At 37.8% G+C, this 22,527-nt stretch overlaps 1 protein-coding gene across 4 annotated transcripts in view; it reads left to right on the top strand.

The window, feature by feature from the left end:
* Nucleotides 1-22,527, top strand: part of LRBA (LPS responsive beige-like anchor protein) — a 374,344-nt gene that overhangs the window by 133,793 nt on the left and 218,024 nt on the right. For all 4 annotated transcript variants that reach the window (XM_039551359.1, XM_039551361.1, XM_039551360.1 and 1 more), the window contains one exon: nucleotides 22,478-22,527. This exon is cut by the window's right edge and continues 117 nt beyond it. In XM_039551359.1, coding sequence (XP_039407293.1) covers nucleotides 22,478-22,527 — 50 coding nt within the window. The remainder of the gene's footprint in view (nucleotides 1-22,477) is intronic.

A 22,527-nucleotide genomic window follows, 5' to 3' on the forward strand; every position in this document is an offset into this window, starting at 1 on the left:
TAGACAGTGCTTATATTTTAAAGGTCATCTGTGTTGGCCCTGGGATTCAAGCTGTGCGTTGTCTAATAACATATCTGCACTTCATCTAGAGCTAGTTACCCCCTCCTGCAAACAGAGATGTTGGAAGGTATCTCCAGTACCGTTTTGCAATGGTGAAATAGCAGGCATGTTTCATTTATTACATCAAGGGTTTGGCGACAGTCCTGTGGAGATGAAAAGTGCATCCTTTTACTCTCTTGCCTGATAATCAGTGGACTGGGACATGCTTGACATCTTTTGCTCTGGATTTATGCAGAAGCTCCATGCATGACATGGCATTATTGATTAGATGAACAGCCCACTTTTTTCCTTTGAATGCAAACTATTTGCAGACGGGGGTGTGTGTATGTAGGAAACGTGGGAGAAATGAAGGGTTCTGTCATATAAATACAGGCTATCTGTTAATACAGTTGTTCAGTGACAACTTCACTCTTAGGCCTAGTTCAGCCTCAAGATACCTTTTATGGTGTCTGGAAGAAATTTAAACAGAGCATCAACTTACATTTTTAATATAGCTCTGAGTTTTGCTGTGACAAGTCTCTAGGATGGGAGTTGGCTGATACTTTAGGCTGATGCTGGTTTGAGTCTGTGCTGTGTCTGTGGTGGTGGCTCAAGACATTTAACTCATCAGGTGGAACTTAAATGGAAGCTGGTGTACTCAAATTTATCAGCAGTCTGTTTATCCAGTTTAGTTTTGTTACTGGCTTGGAAAAAACTTTAATCCAGCATGATTTCCACAGGGGTAAAAACTGAGGATAGGAGAGTACTGGATTCTATCAAACATTTAAAGAACCTGATGTCAGTGGCAGACTTGAGTCAGTGTTGTGTTCCTTTGTGGAAAGAGGAACCATTAGTCATATCCATCTGAATCCACGTTAACAATCAGAACTTCTGGTAGTTTGAAAGCGAACCTGTGAGAGGCTCCAAATCAGAACGACAATTTAATAAGAAAATTAAAATAAATGCAATAGTACAGAAACCCTGACAGAGTCAGAGTACAACCTGACACCCTGTTGGTCAGGGTGGTGGTAGCAGTCAGATTAAATGGTGGCTGCAGTCCTCCTGAAGTGATAGATGTGGTTCTGTTGAAGCGGTGATCCTGTAGTAGGGTCTGGTCTTCCTCTGAGGGTCCAGTGGTGGTTATGTAGCTCTTGTCCTCTGGGAATCCAGTAGGTAAGGGCTGCCTGTGTTGTTCCAAACCTTAGATTGTATCCAGGTAGGAATGTTTGGTTCCTCCCCCTGGGCGGAGCATCTCACAATGGGATGATGTAATTTTATGGGTCATGCAGTGAGGCTTGATAGCTCAGTAACAGAAGATGTCACTCAGGAGGGAGTTATCAGGGATGTGTCATGGAAGAGATAAAGAACACTTCCCCACCTGGTTTTAACAGACAGTGATAGAATACATCCTTTTGGTTACATCTTACATTGTAACCTAAGACAGCCATGTTCCATCCATTTCCTAATACATGTGACAGCTGCAGAAAGTGAACAGATCCTGTGCATGACAACTAGATTAAACAATCTCTTGGAAAATAGAGTGATCCTATAACATTTAGCCCAGTAAAATGATATATGCAAATGTGGGTTTGATCACATTTAAAAATATTTCGGGCTTCTGGTAATGACTAGTTGCAAGTTTTTGTAAGAAATGGTTGGGACGGCCATGTGTGGTTCAGATCAGAAGAAAGTTTTGCCACCTGAGTTCTGGGGAGAAAGGAGATGAGACTGGTTGAGGAGGGATAAAGGCCCTCAGATGAGAGATGAGGAAAGAACTCTTACCCATTTTTCATTTTTTTTGATCAGACTTGCAAGTCTGGTGTTTCATATCACATATGAAATAATCCATGTAACATTGAGTCAGCAAAAATTCGATCCCAAATTATCTTTTTAAAGATCTTTAGTGTGTTTACTGCTACCTGGTTGTAATTCTCCACTTCTAAAAGTCATGACCAAGATGAGCCTTACAATATCCGAGTCAGATTTTGGAGAGGTTTGCACTGTGGTGCAAGGGCAGTTTTAAAATAAAAGGCAAATTATCTTGTCATCATTTAAACCTCAAGTCTGGTATTTGGAGCACACAGAGGCAGGAGAAAGCAGGGGGAAATTCAGATAAGCTTCATAACCAAGTTTTGTAGTTATATATAATTGTACAGTATTTGCTTGTAAATGGGTAAGGATGGTCACTGTAAGAAGAAGGAAAAGCCTAAGGAGACAGGTAATACAGGGAAGGCACTGCTGTGCTGAAAACTGCACCTTAGAAATGTGATGCAAGAAGTTGTTTGTCAGGTGATACTTTAAAAGTTGCACAGGGTCCAGAAGAGAAGGTGCCGCTCCTGTTTGGTTCTTAATTCATTGCAATACAGGAGAGATGTTTTCCTTCCAGAAGTGGTTTGATAAATGTCTGCCTATCAATTTTTTCCCGTCCAGGAGGAGACAGAGAAGCAACAGCAACTGCAGCAGATGTGAACTTTGCTGTGTAAGGTCTGGTTGTGCTTTGCTCCATCTCTATGTGGTGGGACCCTGCGTTGGTCAGAACATGGAGAGGAGCCCTTCCCAGGCAGTAGGATGACCAAAAGCATGGGAAGAGTCTCTAAAGCAAGGATAGTTTTGGGTTTTGTTTCCTTTTTTTTTTTTTTTTTTGGCATGTTGTTCTAGTTTGTCCTGTAACTTTAGATATGCAGTAAACCCTTCGTGTCTGAGCGAGATAGATTTAAACTAAAAGGAATAGAAAAGAAGTATTTTCTATTCTTTTTGGGCCTTCTTATGGCAATTTTCTCTCTTTCAGAAACTTAGTGTCTTTTCACCACTACCTTTGTAAGTAGTAGTTCCACCTATGCATGTAGACATATGGAGAGGTCACCAGGAAACCTGAGACATACTGACTCATTTTACAGTGTGTTTGAGCCTCAGAGAAGACTGATATTATTTCTCTAGTGAGGTAGCAAGGAAACACACATTTTTGCAGTGAATGTGGGAATGTGAGCATTTCTAACATATACCTCTTAACCTTAAATTTTCCCCATTGTCCGTGGGATTTATATGCACGTCTCTTAGATATTTTTCAAAATCTCAGCCTCGGTGTTTGGCAGAGTTGAAAACCCTGAAGAGGAACCCCTTTATGGTAGTTTCATGCTACCACCCAGATTGTTTTCTAGAAATGACCTTGAAAAATATGGTGATTCTCACTGTGTCTTAGATAATCTGTGCAGACTGCTGTGGAGTCGGACCTGTGGGAATAATTGGATTTGGTGTGAGGAGGGGGAGGGAATTTTGTACTCTAATTGACTTTATTTTATAATTTATGACAGGAGTGCCCATTGCCTTGGATATGCCTCCTGTCTTATATAAATCTCTATGTGTATTTGTGGGTGAATATACATATTTCTAGAATTCTAAGTAAGTAAACCTGCAAGGTTTTTAGGCCTGAACTGTTTAATCTTTCTAGTGAAGCTTTAGTTTGCTATTGGATGGCATTACTGGATGTAGGCAAAAATTTGGATACCATGTCTCAATGCTTGTGTAAAGTATTTTCAATGAATGCTCCAGGAACATGATTTCCCTTTTTTTTTCTGTTTTGTTTTGCTTTTGGTGTTTTGGGGTTTTTTTGCATGGAAGATTCACATGAAAAATTAGGAAAATGGGGGGAAATGTGTAATACAAAACTATTCATAACATCGTACGTTATGGTGTGTGTAGAAGAGCAGTGGAGAGTGCCACACAATAATTTTCAGAAAACTTTCTATAATGGGTGGACAAGGATTCTTCGTTCTGAGGAAAACAAACCCCTTGGTAATTTTTTCAGTAAAATGTAACTGTTACTCTAATTGGAAAAACAACCTGCCTTCTCAAAGTGTCATTTTTGAAAGATTGTGTGGTGTCATCCCCTTGAATTTTTGGTCTTACTTTTTTTCAGATTCTCATCATCCATAGAATATAAAGTGCTGGCATTCTTCTTATTGGCTGTTTCTGTTGATTAACTGAGAATTTCACCTGACTTTACCTTTGCTAGGCAGCTAACTCTCTGCATGATTTCTCTTCAATAATTAAATCTAGCATTTCCAGCTGCTGTAAAATTTGTTGTCCTTTTGTGTTCAGTTATGTTTTTTCATGCGGAAGACTTGGACTTCCTCACAGTTTTAATTCTTATTCAGTGTCAATTTACAGGCTGTGATAATAAACAGAATGTTTTACTTCATGGCTCATGCTGGGAAATGAATCTTAGAACTGGTATTGCCTTGATAGAGGTGGGATGCAAGGCTAGGCAAGCGTTCCAGTAGTGACTTGGATGGAGCTGTTTGCTTTTTGCTTCCTTGGCAGAAGGCAAAATCCAGTGCTTCCCTTGATTGATAATCTTCTGTATTCCCACATCTTTTCTCCTTTGGTGCACTAAGCATTAAATGTTGGAATATGTTATTTGTATCAGGAAGTGACTAAAAATTACTGCAAATCAATTCTGGCAGAATACCTGTAAGTCAAAGAGAATGTTTGAGAGCCCCGAAAGAATAGTGGAAAGGTATTTGGTGTCTTTGTAGTTTCTATAGATGATTGTTGCTTCTGTATCAAACAAGAAGTTACTGTGGGAAAGAAGGTTTTAATCCTTGACTGGGTCGATATTCTCCATAGTTTTTCAGTGTTTTTAACAAAAGCTGCTTTGTTATAGAACCTGTGCATAAAAAAAAAATCCCTCTGTGGCTCTTGCAACATCCTTTTTAGTTTAAATGTTTTTCAGCACACTTAATGGTAATGTCCTTATTAAAACAAAGGATTCTGTAGTGCTTTCAGTGGGAATTCTCTCTTGTAGAGTGGGTCAGCAGCGATGGTTCTCCACAGAACGCACAGAGATAATGCATAGTGCAAGTCGTGGGAATGTACCCAAAAGTTGTTGTCCTTAAGACTGCAGAAACGTAATGGGGCAACACAAAGGAGGTTAGATGTTCCCTCACAGAAAAATAAGGCTTTACAAATTTTGTTATGAATGGGCTTGACTCTCTCAAATTTAAATTTTTAAATAAATGCTGCCCTTTGCATTGGGCCGTTTAGGTGTTACAGCACCATCTGTCTGTCAGTAGAAGGAAGAAAAAAAATCGGCTTTTATTTCTAAACACATTTTTGAGGTATTATAAATGCTTCACAGAGTGCTGAGCATAGGAGAATATTTTTTTTTTCCATGGGAGGATTAACCAATTTTGTTCTGCTGCAATATGTTGGGAAGTCCCAAACTAGGAGATTAAATTTCTCTTATTCCTGAGGTGGCAAGTTTTGGGATTAATTGTCTCATGTGAAACAAAGGATACTGAAATGAAGAGTTCCTTTTCTGTTCAAACATTGTAACATTTTCCCTATGCCTGGGAAGCGTTGGGATAAAGTATTGCCTAAATATGAAAGAAGGAGTGAAAAATTGTGATTTCCCTTTCACTGTGCTTTAATAAGGAAAGGGAGGAGAAAGAACAAAAAATTGCACTGGAATACTGAGATCTCTTTTTGCTATATTTCAGTTTTAAATTAAAATACATTACAGAAGCATGTCTATGAGTTATCAAAGGTAGCTCTTACCTTTCTCTCGAGAAGAGAACTTCCAGAATGACCTTACTGGTGGGCTTTCAGTACCTGAGGGGGCTATAAGAGAGCTGGAAAGGGTCTATTTCCACAGGCATTTAGTGTCAGGATAAGGGATGATGGCTTCAAACTGAAAGAGGACAGGCTTAGATTCAATATTAAGAAGAAATTCTTCCCTGTGAGAGTGGTGAGGCACTGGAAGAGGTTGCTTAGAGAAATTGTGGATGCCCCATCCCTGGAAGTGTTCAAGGCCAGGCTGGATGGGACCCTGAGCAATCTGGGGTAGTGGAAGGTGTCCCTGCCCATGGCAGAGGGTTGGAACTAAAAGAGCTCTGAGGTCCCTTCCAGCCCAAACCATTCTGTGATTCTGTGACATGATAATATTGTTCCTGAAGCAGCTTGACAGAAAATTCATTTAAGAACTGCTCTCTCCTATAAACCTTTCTAATGAAACAAGAAGTGAGGTTCATTCCCTTTTTTTGGATAATGTTTTTTACCCGTTACGAGACAAACTGCATGTAGGATTAAATCTAATAAGTATCAACATATTATTGGGCTTTTCAAATCATATTGAATATAGAAACTAAATAGATTTATGGCTGTAGGTACTTCATATTTTAAAAAATCTATTATTTTTTTGATGCTTATGAAGTTTTATTGCTTTGTAATTAATGCTTAGTGCTAAGCAGTATCTTGTTGAGATTCTTCCACATTCTATAATCTAAGATGTTTCATTTACAAACTAAGTGTAATTAAAAAAAAAAAAAATCCAGGAAGGTCATGCACAGTGGTTTACAGTGTTTGAGATTTGAACTTTTTGTGGCCCTTTTCACTTCTTTTACGTATTTAACGCATCTACTTATTTTTCTTTTCCTGTGAATGGTAAACTTTGTTTTAAAAACTGTTTATCCCCTCTTGTAAGTATTGTTACAGATTGTTATATTCGCTAGAAATTATCAATAAGCTTAGTTTATCCACTCTCCATAGGTCTTTGAACTTATCTTTTGCTGTGGGAATACATCTTAACTCCATCGTAAGGTGTTCCTATCTGCCTTACCTCATCCTGCCTTTATTTAAATATCTTTTTGGCATTTAGACTTGATGAGCCGGATCTTTCTTGTCTGTCTCAAGTGGCTTGTTGAAAGAAATCTAATGAAGCCTGACTTCCTTTAGAAAGGCACTGATGGCTCTTGCCAGTGTGTTTATTCCTCGGTTTGCTTTTTGCTTTAGACACAGCTCCAAGTTTGCCTTTCAGAAATTTCAGACTTATTGCTGTGTTGCTCCCTGCAGTCCTCCCGAGTCCATTTGGGGTATTTCATTCCTCTGGCACTGAGGCAGTTTGAACAAGAACACTGCAGCTGATGGCTGTATTCATCCCTGAGTTCTTCTGGATTACCTGAGTGGACACTGTCTGGTCCCAGCAGTTGCTCTCATCCCAGTTTTCTTTTATAACATCTCTGTTCTGTGGTGGTCATATGTTTCAAGAGCACTTTCTGCCCTTTGATCTTCTATTAGCTCTACAGAGACACCTTAATGGGCTTACTCCTCCTGATTGGTTTGAAAAATAATTTATTGCTGCCTTTTATGGCTTTATGCAATTGTTCCTCCATCTCTTTTAACCTGCTTTGTTCTGTTTTTAAAACTGTCATGCCATAGTGGATGTATTTTTCTGTTTTCCTTCTTTGGGGAGACTTACTGAGGAATGCCATTTTCTTACAGCCTTCTTTCTCTACAGCTTAGCCATTCCAGCTTTTTGTTTGTTTTTAAGCAGCCTTCTCTTGGATGGCATATGTTTCCTTTGAACCCCTAATATTGTATCTTTTTATACAGATTTTGTGTTGTCTATTAAAACATTTTCCATGTTTTTCTGCATCTTTTTGTATTTATAATATGAAAACTAAGCTAGCCAGGTAAGAAATTTCTTGCTTCAAATGAGATGTTCCCATCAGAAATGTTGTTGTTCTCACCTGTTCATGAAAAATAAATCAGTATTGTTTACCTAGTTTATTATTCAGATTTTTATGGTAGCTCATGCCAGGTAATGATTCTCAAATAATCCTGACTGAAGTAATACAGTGTAAATAGAATGTAATTTTCTAGCACTAACAAAGCAAGTATCCTATTGTGCTTGATTGGAGATTTTATTCTAAAATTTCTGTCCAGAGATAACTTGCTTTGCTTATGCACCTTTCTAAGAACAGTGTTAGGGATTCTTCAGCTTTGGAGAAAAAGCAGTGGTGACAGTTCACATCTCTCCTATGTGTTTTGTTGTAACTTGGTTTGATCTAAATGAGAAAGACATTTTATTAAAATAATTCTGATATTGGAACTGACAAGGTCACAGAAGATCTTCAGGGTCCGTATACCTGAAGATGTTTTTTCTCAGTATTTCAACTAGTAGGTTGGACTTAAATACTCTGCTAAGTTGTAAACTTGAATTTATCTTCATTTTGTATTATTTCTTTCTTATTATGTGTTTTAATATTTGGGCTTCACTGTCAAGCCTATTACCCTATGTCAAATTTTGCATTCTAAAGGAAGACTTTATTGAAGGGGCAAATGTGGTAACACTTTCCCGGAACACACTCTCACTCTTCTGCGATTTGAAGTGACGCTTGGGTTGTAAAATGCCTTTTCCCTGGTAGTGAGTCAGGTTGGATGAGGAGACATGGATCACAACCAGTATTTCCTAGAGCACCTTCTGTTCGTTACACTGTTGTAATTAATAGAATAAAGCTGTTGCTGATAATAGCTGATAACTACACTCAAAGCTTACAGTTGGGAGGCTGACTCCAACAAGTGTAGTGAAGGATTGATTCCAATAGCTGCAAAATTATGGCAAAAAGGAGCAAAGATAAAGATGACCATGGTGTTCATTTTATGTCTAAAATTTCTATTTCATATTTTCCATGTTTTTTTTATCTAAGGTGAAGCTCCTGCGCTGTTTTATTGTGATGATGACTTGGTCTTCCAAGCTTCCCCTCCAGTTCCTCACATCTCCTTTGTGACTAAACAATTCTGAGTAACTGAGTGTCAGCAATTCATTATTCACTCATTCTTCAGACTGTTTTTTACATATCTTTTGAACAGCCTGAAACAAACTGACAGGAATTGTACAGTTAATGTTAGTTTGACCAGGTCCTTATCTCATATTTTCGCTCCTCTCTTTCTGGAATTAGCTATACTGATTCTTGTCATATACCCTTTCTCTGACTGCTTTTTCTTTTATTTTGCTTTTGTGATTTTGGTCTAGAATAAGTCATTATACCTTCCAATAATGTGACTTTTAAAATAAAAGTAGTTTGTTTACGTGAGTGGAGGATTTGTGCTTATTGATGTTTTCAGAGCTTTGATGAAATAAAAGGTTAGAATATTCTTCTGTTGTTATTATTTGTATAGTTAACATTTCCACTGAAGGTGAAAATGTAAATATCACAGCCATTCTGAAAAAAAAATGTCAATTACAGTTATGATAATTTAGTTTTTGTTTGCCTACAGGAACCTGAAACTGCTTTTTTGTTTCTGTTACAACAGAGTAGTGAATCGAAGAGTTTTTAATAGCATTAACTTTCAGATCAAATGTTTGCAACCAATCTTTATAATTCCAGAATTAGTGGAAACATTTATATCTTTAGATTCTTCCATCCAGGCACAGGGAAGCGAATTATTGAAAAGATAAAAATAAATTTGTTTGCTTTCTGTCAGAGTTCATATCTACAGCCAACCTTGATAGAAGACCAGAATGATTTAGACAAGTTTGCTTTGGAGATTCATAACATATGCTTGCTGGACAGAATTGAGTTATCTCTGCTCTGGAGAGTAAGTTATTGTAGCAGGAGCTGACAGAGATGAAGATAACTGAGGGAAATTCAATTACCTTTTAGTGTTTTCCTTCTAATAGGATTCTTAATGTGAAAAAGATCCTTAGATGATGCGCCTGTGTTGCTTTGTGAGATCTGCTTTGATACCTGCATCCAGAATAAAGTGAACTCTTCTTTTCAGGCCTTCATTAAGGATGAAATATGCATCTGATTGCTAAATGGGTGTTAGCTTTTGATTCACCATATTATCATTTGTAGTCCAGACATATTGGACAGTCTTTTGGCAGTAGTCTTGAATATTCTAAACACAATTTCATTTTCAAAAGTATTGTTTTTATGTAAAAAGGTTGTTTATAACAGCAATTGAAGAAAGAAGTCACAAAATTGTAAAATAATTCCCTATACTCTAGTGCTGTCTCTGCGTGGTTTTTCTCTCATTTGAATTTTCCTGGCAAAAGCACCAATTTACAAATATTATTTATGACTGACCTGAGTTCAGGCTGTTGGGCTAAAGCCCATCCACTTGACTATAGCTGAATTTCTTGTAACAGCTCTCCAGTTCTGGAGTTACTGGGGTAGACTGGTGCACACAGGTATTAGGATGTTGTTATTTGTGTTACTTGTAAATTTTTTTTGCAGTGTCTGATGGTTGAAATGAAAATTTAGAAGTGACTTTATGAAGGCAGCTCACTCTGCAGCTGTATGGACAAGAACAAAGCATGTACAAGTTCGTGTACCTGCACTATGCACTCATTTACGGACCCACTAAACTACTGTCTACAGCTGAATGTAAAAAGAGTTTATTTTTAAAACTCTGAACCTTAACCAGCATTGCAAAGTCTGCTTTTTATCTGGATGATTTATCCAAGCACTTGCACACTGATATTTCTATAAAAGAGAGGGAGAACGAGTATCTTCATGTTAGATTGATTTGCAACCCCAAAACAGGTTTGGATGTGCCTAAAGGACATAGCATACCTGACCCTAAAGAGTAATGAATTGAAATTCTGGTCCATATTTTGGGCAGCTACTTATCTTGACCTGTGGCTTCTTGGTTATGTCAGCTGTGGTTACCTTCGTCATTCTCATTTGAACTAAAATCATAGTAGGAATAGTCTCATTTTGTATTTAATCAGTCTCCTGATTGAGGCATGACAAAGTTGATACCTGCAGGTGTATTCTTTGATGTTCGTGAAGGTAACTTAGGAGAGTCAACTTTGAGGCAACACACATTAAGATACTAGGCTGTTTAGAAAATGTTTGAAGGTGTTTGTCAGTAGTGCCTGAAAGTACTTACGGTTAAAATTTTTACTGTTGTCTGTGTTTCTTCCATAGAGTATTTTTCTCTTTTATCTATTAGTACATTATTGAGGAGAAAATTGTACAAAATGTTGCATTTAGTGTAAGAGTTTAATTTCTCCTTCCATTGAAAGCTTCAGCCTCTCACGGAGAATGCTCCATAATGAATGCAAAATGCTGTGATGTGCAGAAATAAATACCTGCATGAGTGATGGCTGAAAAGAGACAGTAATTGCTTAAGTAAGGATTTTACAACTAAATTGATAAAAGTATCTTTAGTACTAGATGGAGCTTGAAGTCCATCTGGGACCAGGGGGGGAAATGGAAAGCTATAAAGCCACATCCATCCAAGGGTGATATTCCTGAGCGTTTATAAAGCTACCTTTTCATTTCTGAGTAGATCTATGCAGCTTTCCAGGGAAGGGAACAAGACTGTACTAATCAGGATTCTTAACTGGAACTGAAAGATCCTTTCACATCACCACTTCTACCTCACTGCTGTTTAGTCCAGGTTTTTATCTTAACTTTCCTGTATTTGCCCTTTAGTGGGAATCACTATAAGTGAGTTAAAAAACCTTTGCCTTCCTGCTTCATCTTATTCTTTTATCGAAGTGTTTACAGAATGAGTCTATCTACTAATTTCTCTTTGACCTAAATGGGAGAAAACTGAGCCAATTCCTTTGAGATGGTCTTAGGTCAAGAAAAGGAAGATGTGTCAGGCAGTTAAGTTGCTCTTCTGGTGATCATCGTGTGACTTAGAAACCTCTGGATTTCACTGGTAATCTGGAGTCCAACTGGAAGTGGCAGAGTCAATCCTTAGGAAGATTTTCTAATCAGAAAACCAAACTGTCCTCACTATTCTGCTTCACACAAGTAGATGTTTCCTGTTTTTTTTTCCTCACCACTCCTCCCTCCCACCTGTTTCCTGCTCACATTTCTAAGTCCCTGTTACTAATTCACTATTTAGAAAATGCATCTTCAAAGATTTCTGGCCATCTTAAAAGAAAACATTTATATATCACTTGGAAGGAGGGCTTGGAAGGTGATGATAGTGACTATGATGAGCAGTGCAAGTGCTTAGGTCATCATTCCATGTTTTTTTCTTTTGTGTCCTAGTGCAAAGGTACTGGGGGTTTTTCTGATTAAAAATTTGCAGGAACAAATTCTGAGTCTAAGTAGTAATGCCAAGATTATGGCCTAGTCGATTTTGAGATGTTTATGCTCCTTCAGTCCTTCTCCCTGCCTGTCCTTGCAGGAGATTGAAGTCTTATAGAACTCTTCTGGATTGTCTGGTGTCCTTAGAGCAGTTTGAGATTCCATCTTTTGTGACTGATGCCAATTCTTGACAGATAAAGGAAGCAAAATTATTGGATGGGTTACTATATTATAGAGAATGTATGGAACTTGTGAAACAAATGTTGTCATAGCTTAGGACCAGAGGCCAGGCTTGTCCCTGGTGTCTCTCCACTCCCATCAGCAGGACTGGGTCATCCTCAGCTGTGCTGGCTCCATGCTGGCCCTTGGTCCCAAGGGAACATTTACAATAAGGAAAAAAAAAAAATCAGATATTCTGACTTCTAAAATATTGTTGCTTATTTTTTCCTGTGCTGCCTGTTAGAAACCCCAAATACCTCATTTCTAAGCAGTTGTTGAGAGCCCTGTAGCCAGCATCACTCATCTTGGCACTGGCCCAGTGCTGTCCTGCAAGGCAATTTCATATGGTCGGCATGGGAGGAGGGAGGATGTTTCCTGCGTTATTTTTGAGTCACAGTTGTTTGAAGCTGCTCAGAAATTTGGAATATTAGAAGTAGATTACTGGCTGGAGTGTAACTGAAGCTGTTAAAGTGTGTAAGAGATGTTGTTACATGGCTCTTTGGTATTTCCAATAACTGTCACTTACATGTGTTTTACATAATGTTTTATGTAATTTCAGTATTTCTTTCGGTTTTGTGTGCACTTGGTAGAAGCTGCTGATTTTGATTAGTCACTGTTCTTTATTTCAAAACCTATAATTTTAATGAGTGAACTGTAATCCACACCAAATCTCAGATTTGAGTTTTAAAAATCCACAGATTTGTGTTGGTTTTTTTTTTTTATCCTGCATGGCTATTGTGCTCTAAATGTTACAAGCTCCAAGTACTGAATTTATTATTTTACACTGAATTAAAGTCAATTAGCGAAGTCTAGTTAAGCAGGATTTGTGCAGCTGGAATGTGTAATCTGTTTTTTGGTCTTACACCAACCAACATCCCTGAGTTCAGCTGTTTGTAGAAAATGCTGATAACTGTTGTTGAGGGGTGCTATGAAATCACCCTCATACCATTAAAAAAAACAAACCAAAGCAACCAGACAGAAAAACCTTGCATGCTGAGCTGAAACAGAGCCAGAATCAAAACTCAACAAGAACATCAGAACCTTGAAATAGGACCTTTCACAAGTTCTGGTATTTAACATTGAAATGACAAATAAACAGAAAATTTAGGAAGAGGCTTTTACGTGTTCTTATGTAAACAAATGTGTTTAGGGAGTATTATTGTTTTTTAAAATTAAAATTGACAACATAAAGGATGATGCCAGTAGAAACTGCTTGGTGCTACACAGTTCTTCATTTCTCTGAAGGGAGCATCTATGGTGGTTGCAATACTGTCTCTTGCCATTGCAGTCTTTTCATTTAAACCAAGAGAGCAAAAAAACCCCCGAATTTTAAAGCAACATTCTCAGTCTTTGCTCCATATTGCTCAGTATAAGGATCTAGAGTTGTACGAATGAGTGTTTTTCACTTAAGACTGCTGTGAAAAAAGGCAGAGGCTGTTGTCTTCTCATGCTCTCAATAATGGGAATATTTCAAATGCTGTCTTTTTATGGATAGTAAAATCACATAGTTTTAAAAAGAAATTAAATTATCCTCCCCCCAACAATTTTTAGAGCCAAATGTCAACCTTTCAAGGATGGTGGAACTATTTCTGAATAAAAAATATTAGTTACAAAGACCCCCTGTTCATACACATCTCATGCTGTTCTAAAATTCAAAAATCATGTTAGCTTAGTGCATGAGAACCAATGATAAAGGAAAAAATCTCATACTTTAGCTGCAATGAAACACAGAACATAGAATACTGGAAAAAAGGAGAGAGGAAAAAATAAAGTTAAAACAGTTTGATTTTCATAGTTTGATGCTATAAGAACTCTGACAGGAGGCTTTAAGATAAGGCAGAGGTTAAGCCAAAGTTGGGATTGTGACTCTTAACATGTTTCCAAAGTAAGTGACTAGGAATGATTTTAAAGAATAACTGCTATAAAAGGCCATATAGGCCATATTTTAAAACTCCTTCTCTTGGCTTCTGGATTATTTTCTTAAAAAATCTTTTCCCATTTCATCATCATCTTAATAAAAATATGCTGCTTTTAAAATACTTGGTCCTGGAAAGGATAATTCACTCAAGAATCTTAGTTTACAAAAAGGTAAAGAGTGAGTTTGGAGTGGAAGTTAGAAAGCTGTAAATTGGCAGCACTGAACATGTTATTCTTGAATAGACTTGAGAATAAAATTACATGTAATCCTTCTTTTTTCACAGATTCTCTCATAGTAATTTGAAATTTCTCTGACCAAAAAAATCCCAACAAACCAAAATCCACCCTTAATACTTTTCCTTAATAATTAATGAAAATGTTTCTGCAGATACAGATGAAGGTCGCTTAATGGCAGTAATTAATTAAAGGGATTTTTTTCCATGTGCAGGAAGGAAATACTTTGCCATACTGTGTTTGCCCTATTTAGCAGTGTTTCTCAAGGATATGTACCAGGCAAGGTGATCATTCTCCACTGTGAGAGGCTGAAAAGTCCTGAACTGTCAGACATCAAGGCCAGTAAATCAGCTCTTGGAGCATCCATGGTAGAAGCTGGTGAAGGACAGATGAGTTACCTTTTGGGTAACAAATTTGTGTTTGTAAGGACAACTACAAGTTTTTAATTCTTTTAAATTTTATTTTGCCACTAAGCCTCATAAGTGACATCTTTAGGAGCCCAGACAGATCTGAAAACAACGTGGTATCCAAAGTACTGATGTTTATTGGAGATGTGCTTGTTACTGGCATGCAACCTGAGGAGATACACTTACAGCTTTTTACCGGCTAAGCTCATAGTTCAATGCCTTAGAAAGCCTCGGGCAGCCTAGAGAGGTAGCACGGGCAATCCAGCATTTCAGTAGCTCTAAAAGTGGTACCTGTATCAGCTGCAAAGCAAATACCACCAGCAGAAGCAAAGAGGAGAAATATAGCTCCCGGCTTGCCTAATTCCCGCAATTACAGCTTTGAAAAAGAAACAGACGACAAGAGATGTTCTCAGAAAGAGTTGCAAAGCCAAGGAGGGCGGACCCCTCCTTGGTCCTTTCTTTTATTCGGAGGAGGGGAAAGGGGAGGACTGGGGGCGGACCCGGGGTGACCGGCCAATCAGACACTGCTAAAGAGTCTGAGTTACATTTGGTTTTGCCCGCGCTGGGAACAAAGGAGCTCGGAGCACGTGGCAGAGGCAAGTCCTGGCTTGTCTCAGGGAGGGGGAAGGGAGGCTCGGAACAGGCAGCAACAGCAACCAGTCATGGCAAGATAGGAAACTATTATGCCTCAATGCTTGTTATCTCAAATGAATGTGATCTCTCTGTTCTTTGTTCATGAAGTTATAGATTTTGATACATTCTCAAACTCCTGGATTAAAATCAGAGTTGTGTTCTGAATCCAAGACACTAAACAGGGGAAGCTGAAAAGTGCTCGAGGGGAACTATGTAGAAAATAGAAACAGAAACACAGACCCCAGACTGCAGGGATATCTCAAGGGGCTAATCTTTCCGCCTTTTGCAAAGCTGGAACTTTACATAAGCTTGGAAGCTGTTTATGAAGAGGTTTTTGGCTGGAAATGAATATTCTTTGCATGTGTTTTGCAAATTTATAAGGAAATTTAGTGAGTGTGATGTAGCAGGAATATCAAACAATAAATAACAAAATCAACAGAGGTATGTTGATTATATTTGCTTAGGATGCTACATATAATATGAATGTGAGCACTTACATAATAAAGAATCCTATATAGAAATATACATTCCTCTAAGGTAAGTGTTGAGACCATTAACATAAGTCAGGTGTTAAAATACTGATACACTTAAGTATTTATATCTGTCTCTTTGATAGCTATCAAAGTTAAAGAATTTTAAGTCATGCAAATGTGTTTCACTTTCTTTTATAGCCAGAGACTGAAGCCATATTTATAGTGACTTAATTTGGAACTTTACTACAAAATACTCCGTACCACTTACGAGGGGAACTAGTGGTACAAGGCATTTTGTAATAGGGTTCCAGATTATCCTTTGGTTTATCTGCTTGTCTGAATCATTCTGGCTACATTTTTCCAGTCATTGACAATGTCCATTTTTCCCATGTTTTAAGGTGGTATTGTTTCCCCACTTAGAGAAATGTACCTTTGGTCCCTATTATGAAAAATGATTCAGAATTCATCTGGTACAAAACTCGTGAAAAATTGCTTTTTAGGTAGTACCTTTAAGGGCTTCTTAACTAGTGAGCTGTGTTGTTCAGAAATCCTTGCCTGGTGTGTGTTACCTGCATTTAGAGATTTCATTTCAGGTTTAGCTGTGCCATCTGAAGTGCATGTGACTTTCAATCTGTTCAGGTGTCACTCCTGTGCCAAGTCTTGGTGCTGTGAGTTGTAAAAGAACTGTGCTGGCAGCAGGGTGTCTGGAAATCTGAATCCTAGGGAAGCAATCATTTGGCTGCTGGGGCCAGAACTGCTGAACTGCTTTGTACCTACCTCCAAGGCAATGGAAATCCTTACTGTGCCTCCGTGGAGCGAGGCAGTTGGAGAGGTGGTAGTCACAGTTAGTGAATGAGGACATTCCAGAGCTTTGTATTTGGCCCACTTCAATTATATGTTTTCAGATAATTAAAAGGTTCTCTCCCCCCCCGCCCCCCCAACCGCCTTTTTTTTTAAAACATAAGTTGCACAGAAAGGACAATATGAAAAGATAGCAAAACCAAGTATCCAGCACTTGTGAAATATCACACTGGTGTGACCTTAATTTGGCCCTCACTAGGAACGTGTAGTGAACCCTTAGATTATGTAAGTGTATGTCATTTTTTGGCAGAGTGGATGTTCCTTATAAAATAAAGGAGTTTGTCAATTCCAGAAGTTGCTCATGGATTTGATTTGCTTGTTGCACTGGACTAGAAGTTCTTCAGTGTATTAATACAGCACTAATCTCTGTGGTGGTGTTGAAGCCATTGAATGTCACGAGGGTGATACAGTGTGCTTGGGGAATGCCTGAAAAGATCATCCCTGGCTCCTTTGCTTAATATCGAATCTGAGAGCATGGAGCCACCTGTGCAGGAGTGCTGAGCTTTACTGTTTCTAGAGCATAGGGAATTCTGCTTGGATTCTTTCTAGCTTGAAAAATGCTTTGTACTTGGAAGATGTGAACCCAAAAAATGTTAAATTTACTGCCGAAGTGTGTTGTTTTTAGGCTCTTAGACTATTTTAAACAAGAGCAGCATGAAGGGACTGCTGACAAACCGGATTTGCAAAAGAGGAAGGGAGGAAAGTTCCTATCCTAGTGCGTGATTTGAATGCAAAATGTTTGGACATAAGTACAGTAAAAACATGTTCTTGGGTTTGAAAAGAACATTTCTCTCTGCATATTGTTTATGCCAGTGGTTAGCAATGATGCTTAGATAAGTAGAGTATTGGAATAGTGTAGGAAATCCCAGTTTCTAGCAAAGAGGAAGAGATCTTACTTGTTTGTGCAAAGCTTTGTCTTTGATCCAAGGGTGCTGCTGTAGCACAAATAATATCAATTAGATAAGCATCAAAGAAAAAGGCTAAAAAAAGTCTGTGGTGCTAGTGGACACTGCAGAAGGAATCTGATGTTATTTGTCTCTGCTCTTCACTATTTCTTTATTCTGACAGCTGCCTTTTTCCCAGTTGAACTCATGTTAGTTTGTCTCATTTACCCACTGTACTAAATTGGGTTCATCTGAAAGATGCAATATGCTTAAAAGTGCTGTTGCCTTGTCTTTATTTGGGTTTACTAGAGCTTAATTCTGTGAGACTTGAAGGTAAAAAATAAAGCTGTTGACTCAGCACAGATTAAAACCAGATGTCTCTTGAGATCTTGCATTTCTCTCTAATCACTAACCCAAATTGATTGTGGTAAATTTTTTTTTCTGGTCATGACCATAGTTTTGCCAGTCTGTGTTTGGTGTGATCTAAGTCAACTGCATGCTTTTTTCCTTCCTTTTGTGATTTTAAATGCACATTTTTTTCCCCCTCAGGAATGTCTGGCTATAAACCTATGTTTTTTTCATCCCCCTCCCCCCCTGCACCATTTGTATTACAAACAGTTGATTTAGATGCAGATTCTTTTTAATCTTGAAATCAGATAAAAGGCTGCAAAAGTGGATAAATGAGATTTGGAAACCCATGGGTTGAAGAGATGAGAAACCATTGCATTGTGTTCAGTCCATTAAAACAAGAAGAAATAGAAGAGATACTTTGATAAGTGTTCTGCTGGTGTTAACCTTGATGGCTATTATCGGGGGGATGATGCTATATCTATTTCATTGGCTTAAGCTTTTTTCATGCTGAGAGAAATCAATACTTGGAGTCGTGGGATGACAGAGGCATCACTTCAGAATTGACGGTGGCTGTCAGACGTTGTCATTGGTTGACTTTTGTTCGCTGTTGAGGTTTTAAGCTTTCATTTTTCTAAGTCTTATTCAGGAGTCTTTGTAAGATTTCCCTGGGTAGCATTTTTAGTCCAGACTTTAAACCTCAGGTCAGAGGTCAAGTGCAAAGATCTGTGAAAGCAGAGGACTGAGGAGCTCCTTCATTTACTAAAATATCCTTATTTGTGGGGAATTTGCATTAGTGGCAAGACTGTGCGTTATCTTATGGATGACTCTTCCTCTTAAGTGACACCCTCTGAGACAGGTTGTTCACAAAGCCGGTATCTTTTAGGTAAATTAGACAAAGGAACTGGCATATGTAAAAGTGTTCAGCGATCTCAGAGTTGAAGAATAAGAGTAAAAAGGTGCAACATTTCTTTTAAAAACCCCACACTATTGAACTTTGAATCGCTTGTAGAAAGCATTACATTGTCATTTTGGGGCTGCAGAGGTGCACGATGGAGATGGTACCGTGCAGAGGAAATCTTTTACTTGACATTTTTATAAAGATCAAAGATAAAATAGTTCTGAAAACTAAGTTAATCCTCCTCTTCACTGAAATATAGACAGGCAAAATAGACTAATTCACCCTGTCAGTGTTTCTGGAATATTTCCTGCATACAGAATGTATTGTATTTTCACATCTATAATTTGCCCTTTGGACAACCTTGTGCCCCTTCCTGTTCCTTAAAAATGAATCTTCAGGTAACCTTCATGTTCAGCTTGCCTGCAGTCTTGTCTGGGCAGAGAGTGGGAGAGAGGAAAAAACCTGGTTCTGTGATAATGGCAAAGCGAAGGATTTTGTTCTATCCTGGATGAAGGGCTGGAAAACAAGGGTCTTGCCTCTATGCCATGCTTAATACACTTCCCCTTTGTAAAACTTTAAACAGTCACTGAATTTAAGACTTTTTGGAGATAACACTTGAGGTGTGTGTATATGAAAATGCTTTTTTTTTTTCCTTTCAACACTTAGTTTCATCCTAAGGATGACTGCGCTACTTTCGTGATTACAGTTTCATTGCACACTTGCCCAAACAGGTAACAAAAATCATGTCGGCCAAAGCAGCAGGAAGGAAGGAAGGTTTGACAACCCTGTTTGCCTGCAGCTGTGTATATTAATTGTAAAACCATATTCTGGCATGATAGGGTGCACATTGCAGGTGCGAGAGATCAAACACTGAGAAAGAAATAAAACTGTACAAATACATTTTTGAGATTGTGCACAAACAGAAATCAAGCTGGATTTCTATTTTACATAAATGGAATGATTGGGATTTAGTGTGAAATATTAACTGTACCACTCTATATCCTGGTGTAGTATCTTAGGAAGCGGTGGATCAGGTGAACCTGGCATCTGGAAAATGAAAAATGAAGAGAAATGGGAACTTTTTAGTGCTTTCAGAATAGTCTAGTGGTGATTGGCTACTTCAGAATGGGTCTTTTTCTGATTCTTTTGGTGGAACCAGTCTTCTTTCACTTCTGTATTCAAAGAATTTGAGAGAGGGAGGTGGAGAAATAACTTCTATTTTGCTGTATATTTGGCATATATATATATATATATATATATGGCAGAAACCACTGAACAACTGGTGAGACAGCTGTATGATCAAAGAGGAGGTTATTCTTGCAGAACTTTCTTAGGGGTAATAACTAGATATGCATGTGGCAGACATCTGGCAAAACTGTGGCTTCTTTCTTTTTTGTTTGTAAAATATATATTGTAAAGAGCATGCAGTGGTTAAGAGTTCCTCCTAGAGTGATGCTGTAAGTTCATGGGATTGCTGCCTGTGGGAGTTTCTCAGTTTTGGTGTATAATTGCAAATTTCTATTCATATTAAATCCCGAATTTCCTGAAAAGTGGAGTTCCATTTCCAGTTTATAACAGGCTGGTTGTGTTTTCACAGACGTTGTCAGGACAATAAAATACCTTTTTTTTTTCTTCGTTTGTCACAGCTACATTTTGAAAATCCTTGTTGGTATTTAATGAAGGATGTGTTCAAAATCACATCATAAAGAGACTTTTTTTAAAGAGGTACAAGTTCATTATATCTTTTACAAAACATTCTAGTTTGATTTCCATTTTATCATGTTTTAAGGTCAAATGTGACTTTAATGTTCCATAAAGAGACAGAGATTGATAATGGGGAAAGAATAACCCTCTAATGTGATTTATATCTATGGATTTTATGTCAGATATGAAAAGTTGCTGTTCAAATTGTAAAGGAGGATCCATTAAAGAGCACTTTAAAACATTTTACTACTTAGCTTACCTTATTCGCTTGTTTTTAGAATTCTGCTCTTTCAGGCAACTTAAAAATAACAGCTTATGAAACATTTACAAAGTGCTGAAAAGAAGTCGGAATCATCATGGGTGCAAAATAGTTCAATGTATTGGAACAGACAGCTGTATTTGGAAAGAGCTAGGAAAATCCTGTTTAGTGTTGGGTATGATTTAGTCATCTTATATTTTTGTGAAGAAGGGTGGCAGAGTGCTTCATGTAGGAATACAAAAGACAATTTTTGATGTCTCATTGACTTGGAAAGTCAGCTGCTTATTCTTCAGTCCTCCTGGATGTCTGCTCATCAGGTGAGCTTTGCTGAAAAGTACGGGAAAATTATGAGGAAATATTTAAATATATCAAAGTCATCAGAATAGTTCTTTAAAATTTATTCGTCTGTTAGTACATTTTCGTTGTCTAGTGTCTGTGAAAATCTACACAACCCCAAATTTTATTTTGTGTTTTCTTCACATTCTTCCTTTCTATCACTTTATATGACATACATATTTATATATACACATGTATATAAATAGCATTTATAGCCTGCTGATTTTTTTGTTTGCAGCAAGTTTCTAGGGCTTGTACATACATAGAAAAAGCGTTGCTACTGTTTTAAACATTAAAAAAAAAGCATATGATATTGTGCTGATACCTAAGCTCTAAGAAATAATTGTACTAGTGTCTGCATCAGCTGTGCTTCACAAAGAAAAAGCAATTTTTTTTGGTGTTAGGCAGACATTTGTGTCCATTCCACTAACTAGATCATAGAATAATCCAATCATTGACAAAGGCTGAAATGCTTTGTCTGGCGTATGTGATCTGTGGAATTGCCAGATGAAAACTGAAATTACAAACAGGGAGTGCTGAAGTGGGGAAAAGCCTTTACTGTTTCTACCAATATTTGAATTTCTTGTGGGTTTTCATGTACAGCAAAATGGGGTTTTGATGAGGGGGTGATAGAAATTTGATGCTGGTTTTTTGAGTTCTGTATGAACAAGAAAATTTTCAGAAGGTCAACAAAAACCAAAACGATGACACAATGTTGTAACAAAGAATCTCTCATAGTTTTGAATTCAGTTAGTAGGTGTGACTTACAGTTCTTGTTTGCTAGAATTTGATTTCGAGTAGGTTGGCAAGCAGAAGATGTTCCTACAACAGGTCTAATACTGCTAAGAAAGTTACTGACTTTCCCATGCTGGCCTGCAAATGTGCTCAACTTCAAGAAGCCACCTGGTAAAGATTGATTTAGTCCTCAGATGCATTTTATCTTCTGTCTGTCTGAAAAAATGTGGATTTTTCTCCTTAACTTTCTTAGATATATAAACAACAGCAAGCAGTTGGCTCCCCAAATCTAATGAAGAGTCATGGGAGTGGAGTGGTCAGCTAGCTGACATTCTTTATTCTGAGATTTACCATTGTTTTTTTAAAGCTATTCACTTTGTTATAGGCATAACCACTTTTATTTTATATGTTTTATTATGCAGTCTGGCCACTAACGTGTTGGCTTTTGCTAAATTTTGAGTGTGTGTGTGATGTGGTTAAAGAATTCATGGCAAACCAAGATCCTCTACGTGGCTCTCTGGACGGATTTCCTATGGGCAGCTGCACAGGGCCTCAATTCTCAAACCTGGAAAATGGGGTTGATTCTTTCCTCTTGAGGGTTTTGTATAAGTAATTAATTATGAAGTACTTCGAACTTCCTTTGGATGGTGTAATTAAAATGTAAAGTAATAAAGGTATTTATTTTCTTGCCAGTCACTGTGTGCCCAGTACTCTGCAGACAAACGGGAAGAAGAAAAAATGTG

The sequence above is a fragment of the Corvus cornix genome, chromosome 4 (assembly GCF_000738735.6).
Source record: "Corvus cornix cornix isolate S_Up_H32 chromosome 4, ASM73873v5, whole genome shotgun sequence".
Classification (NCBI taxonomy): domain Eukaryota; kingdom Metazoa; phylum Chordata; class Aves; order Passeriformes; family Corvidae; genus Corvus; species Corvus cornix.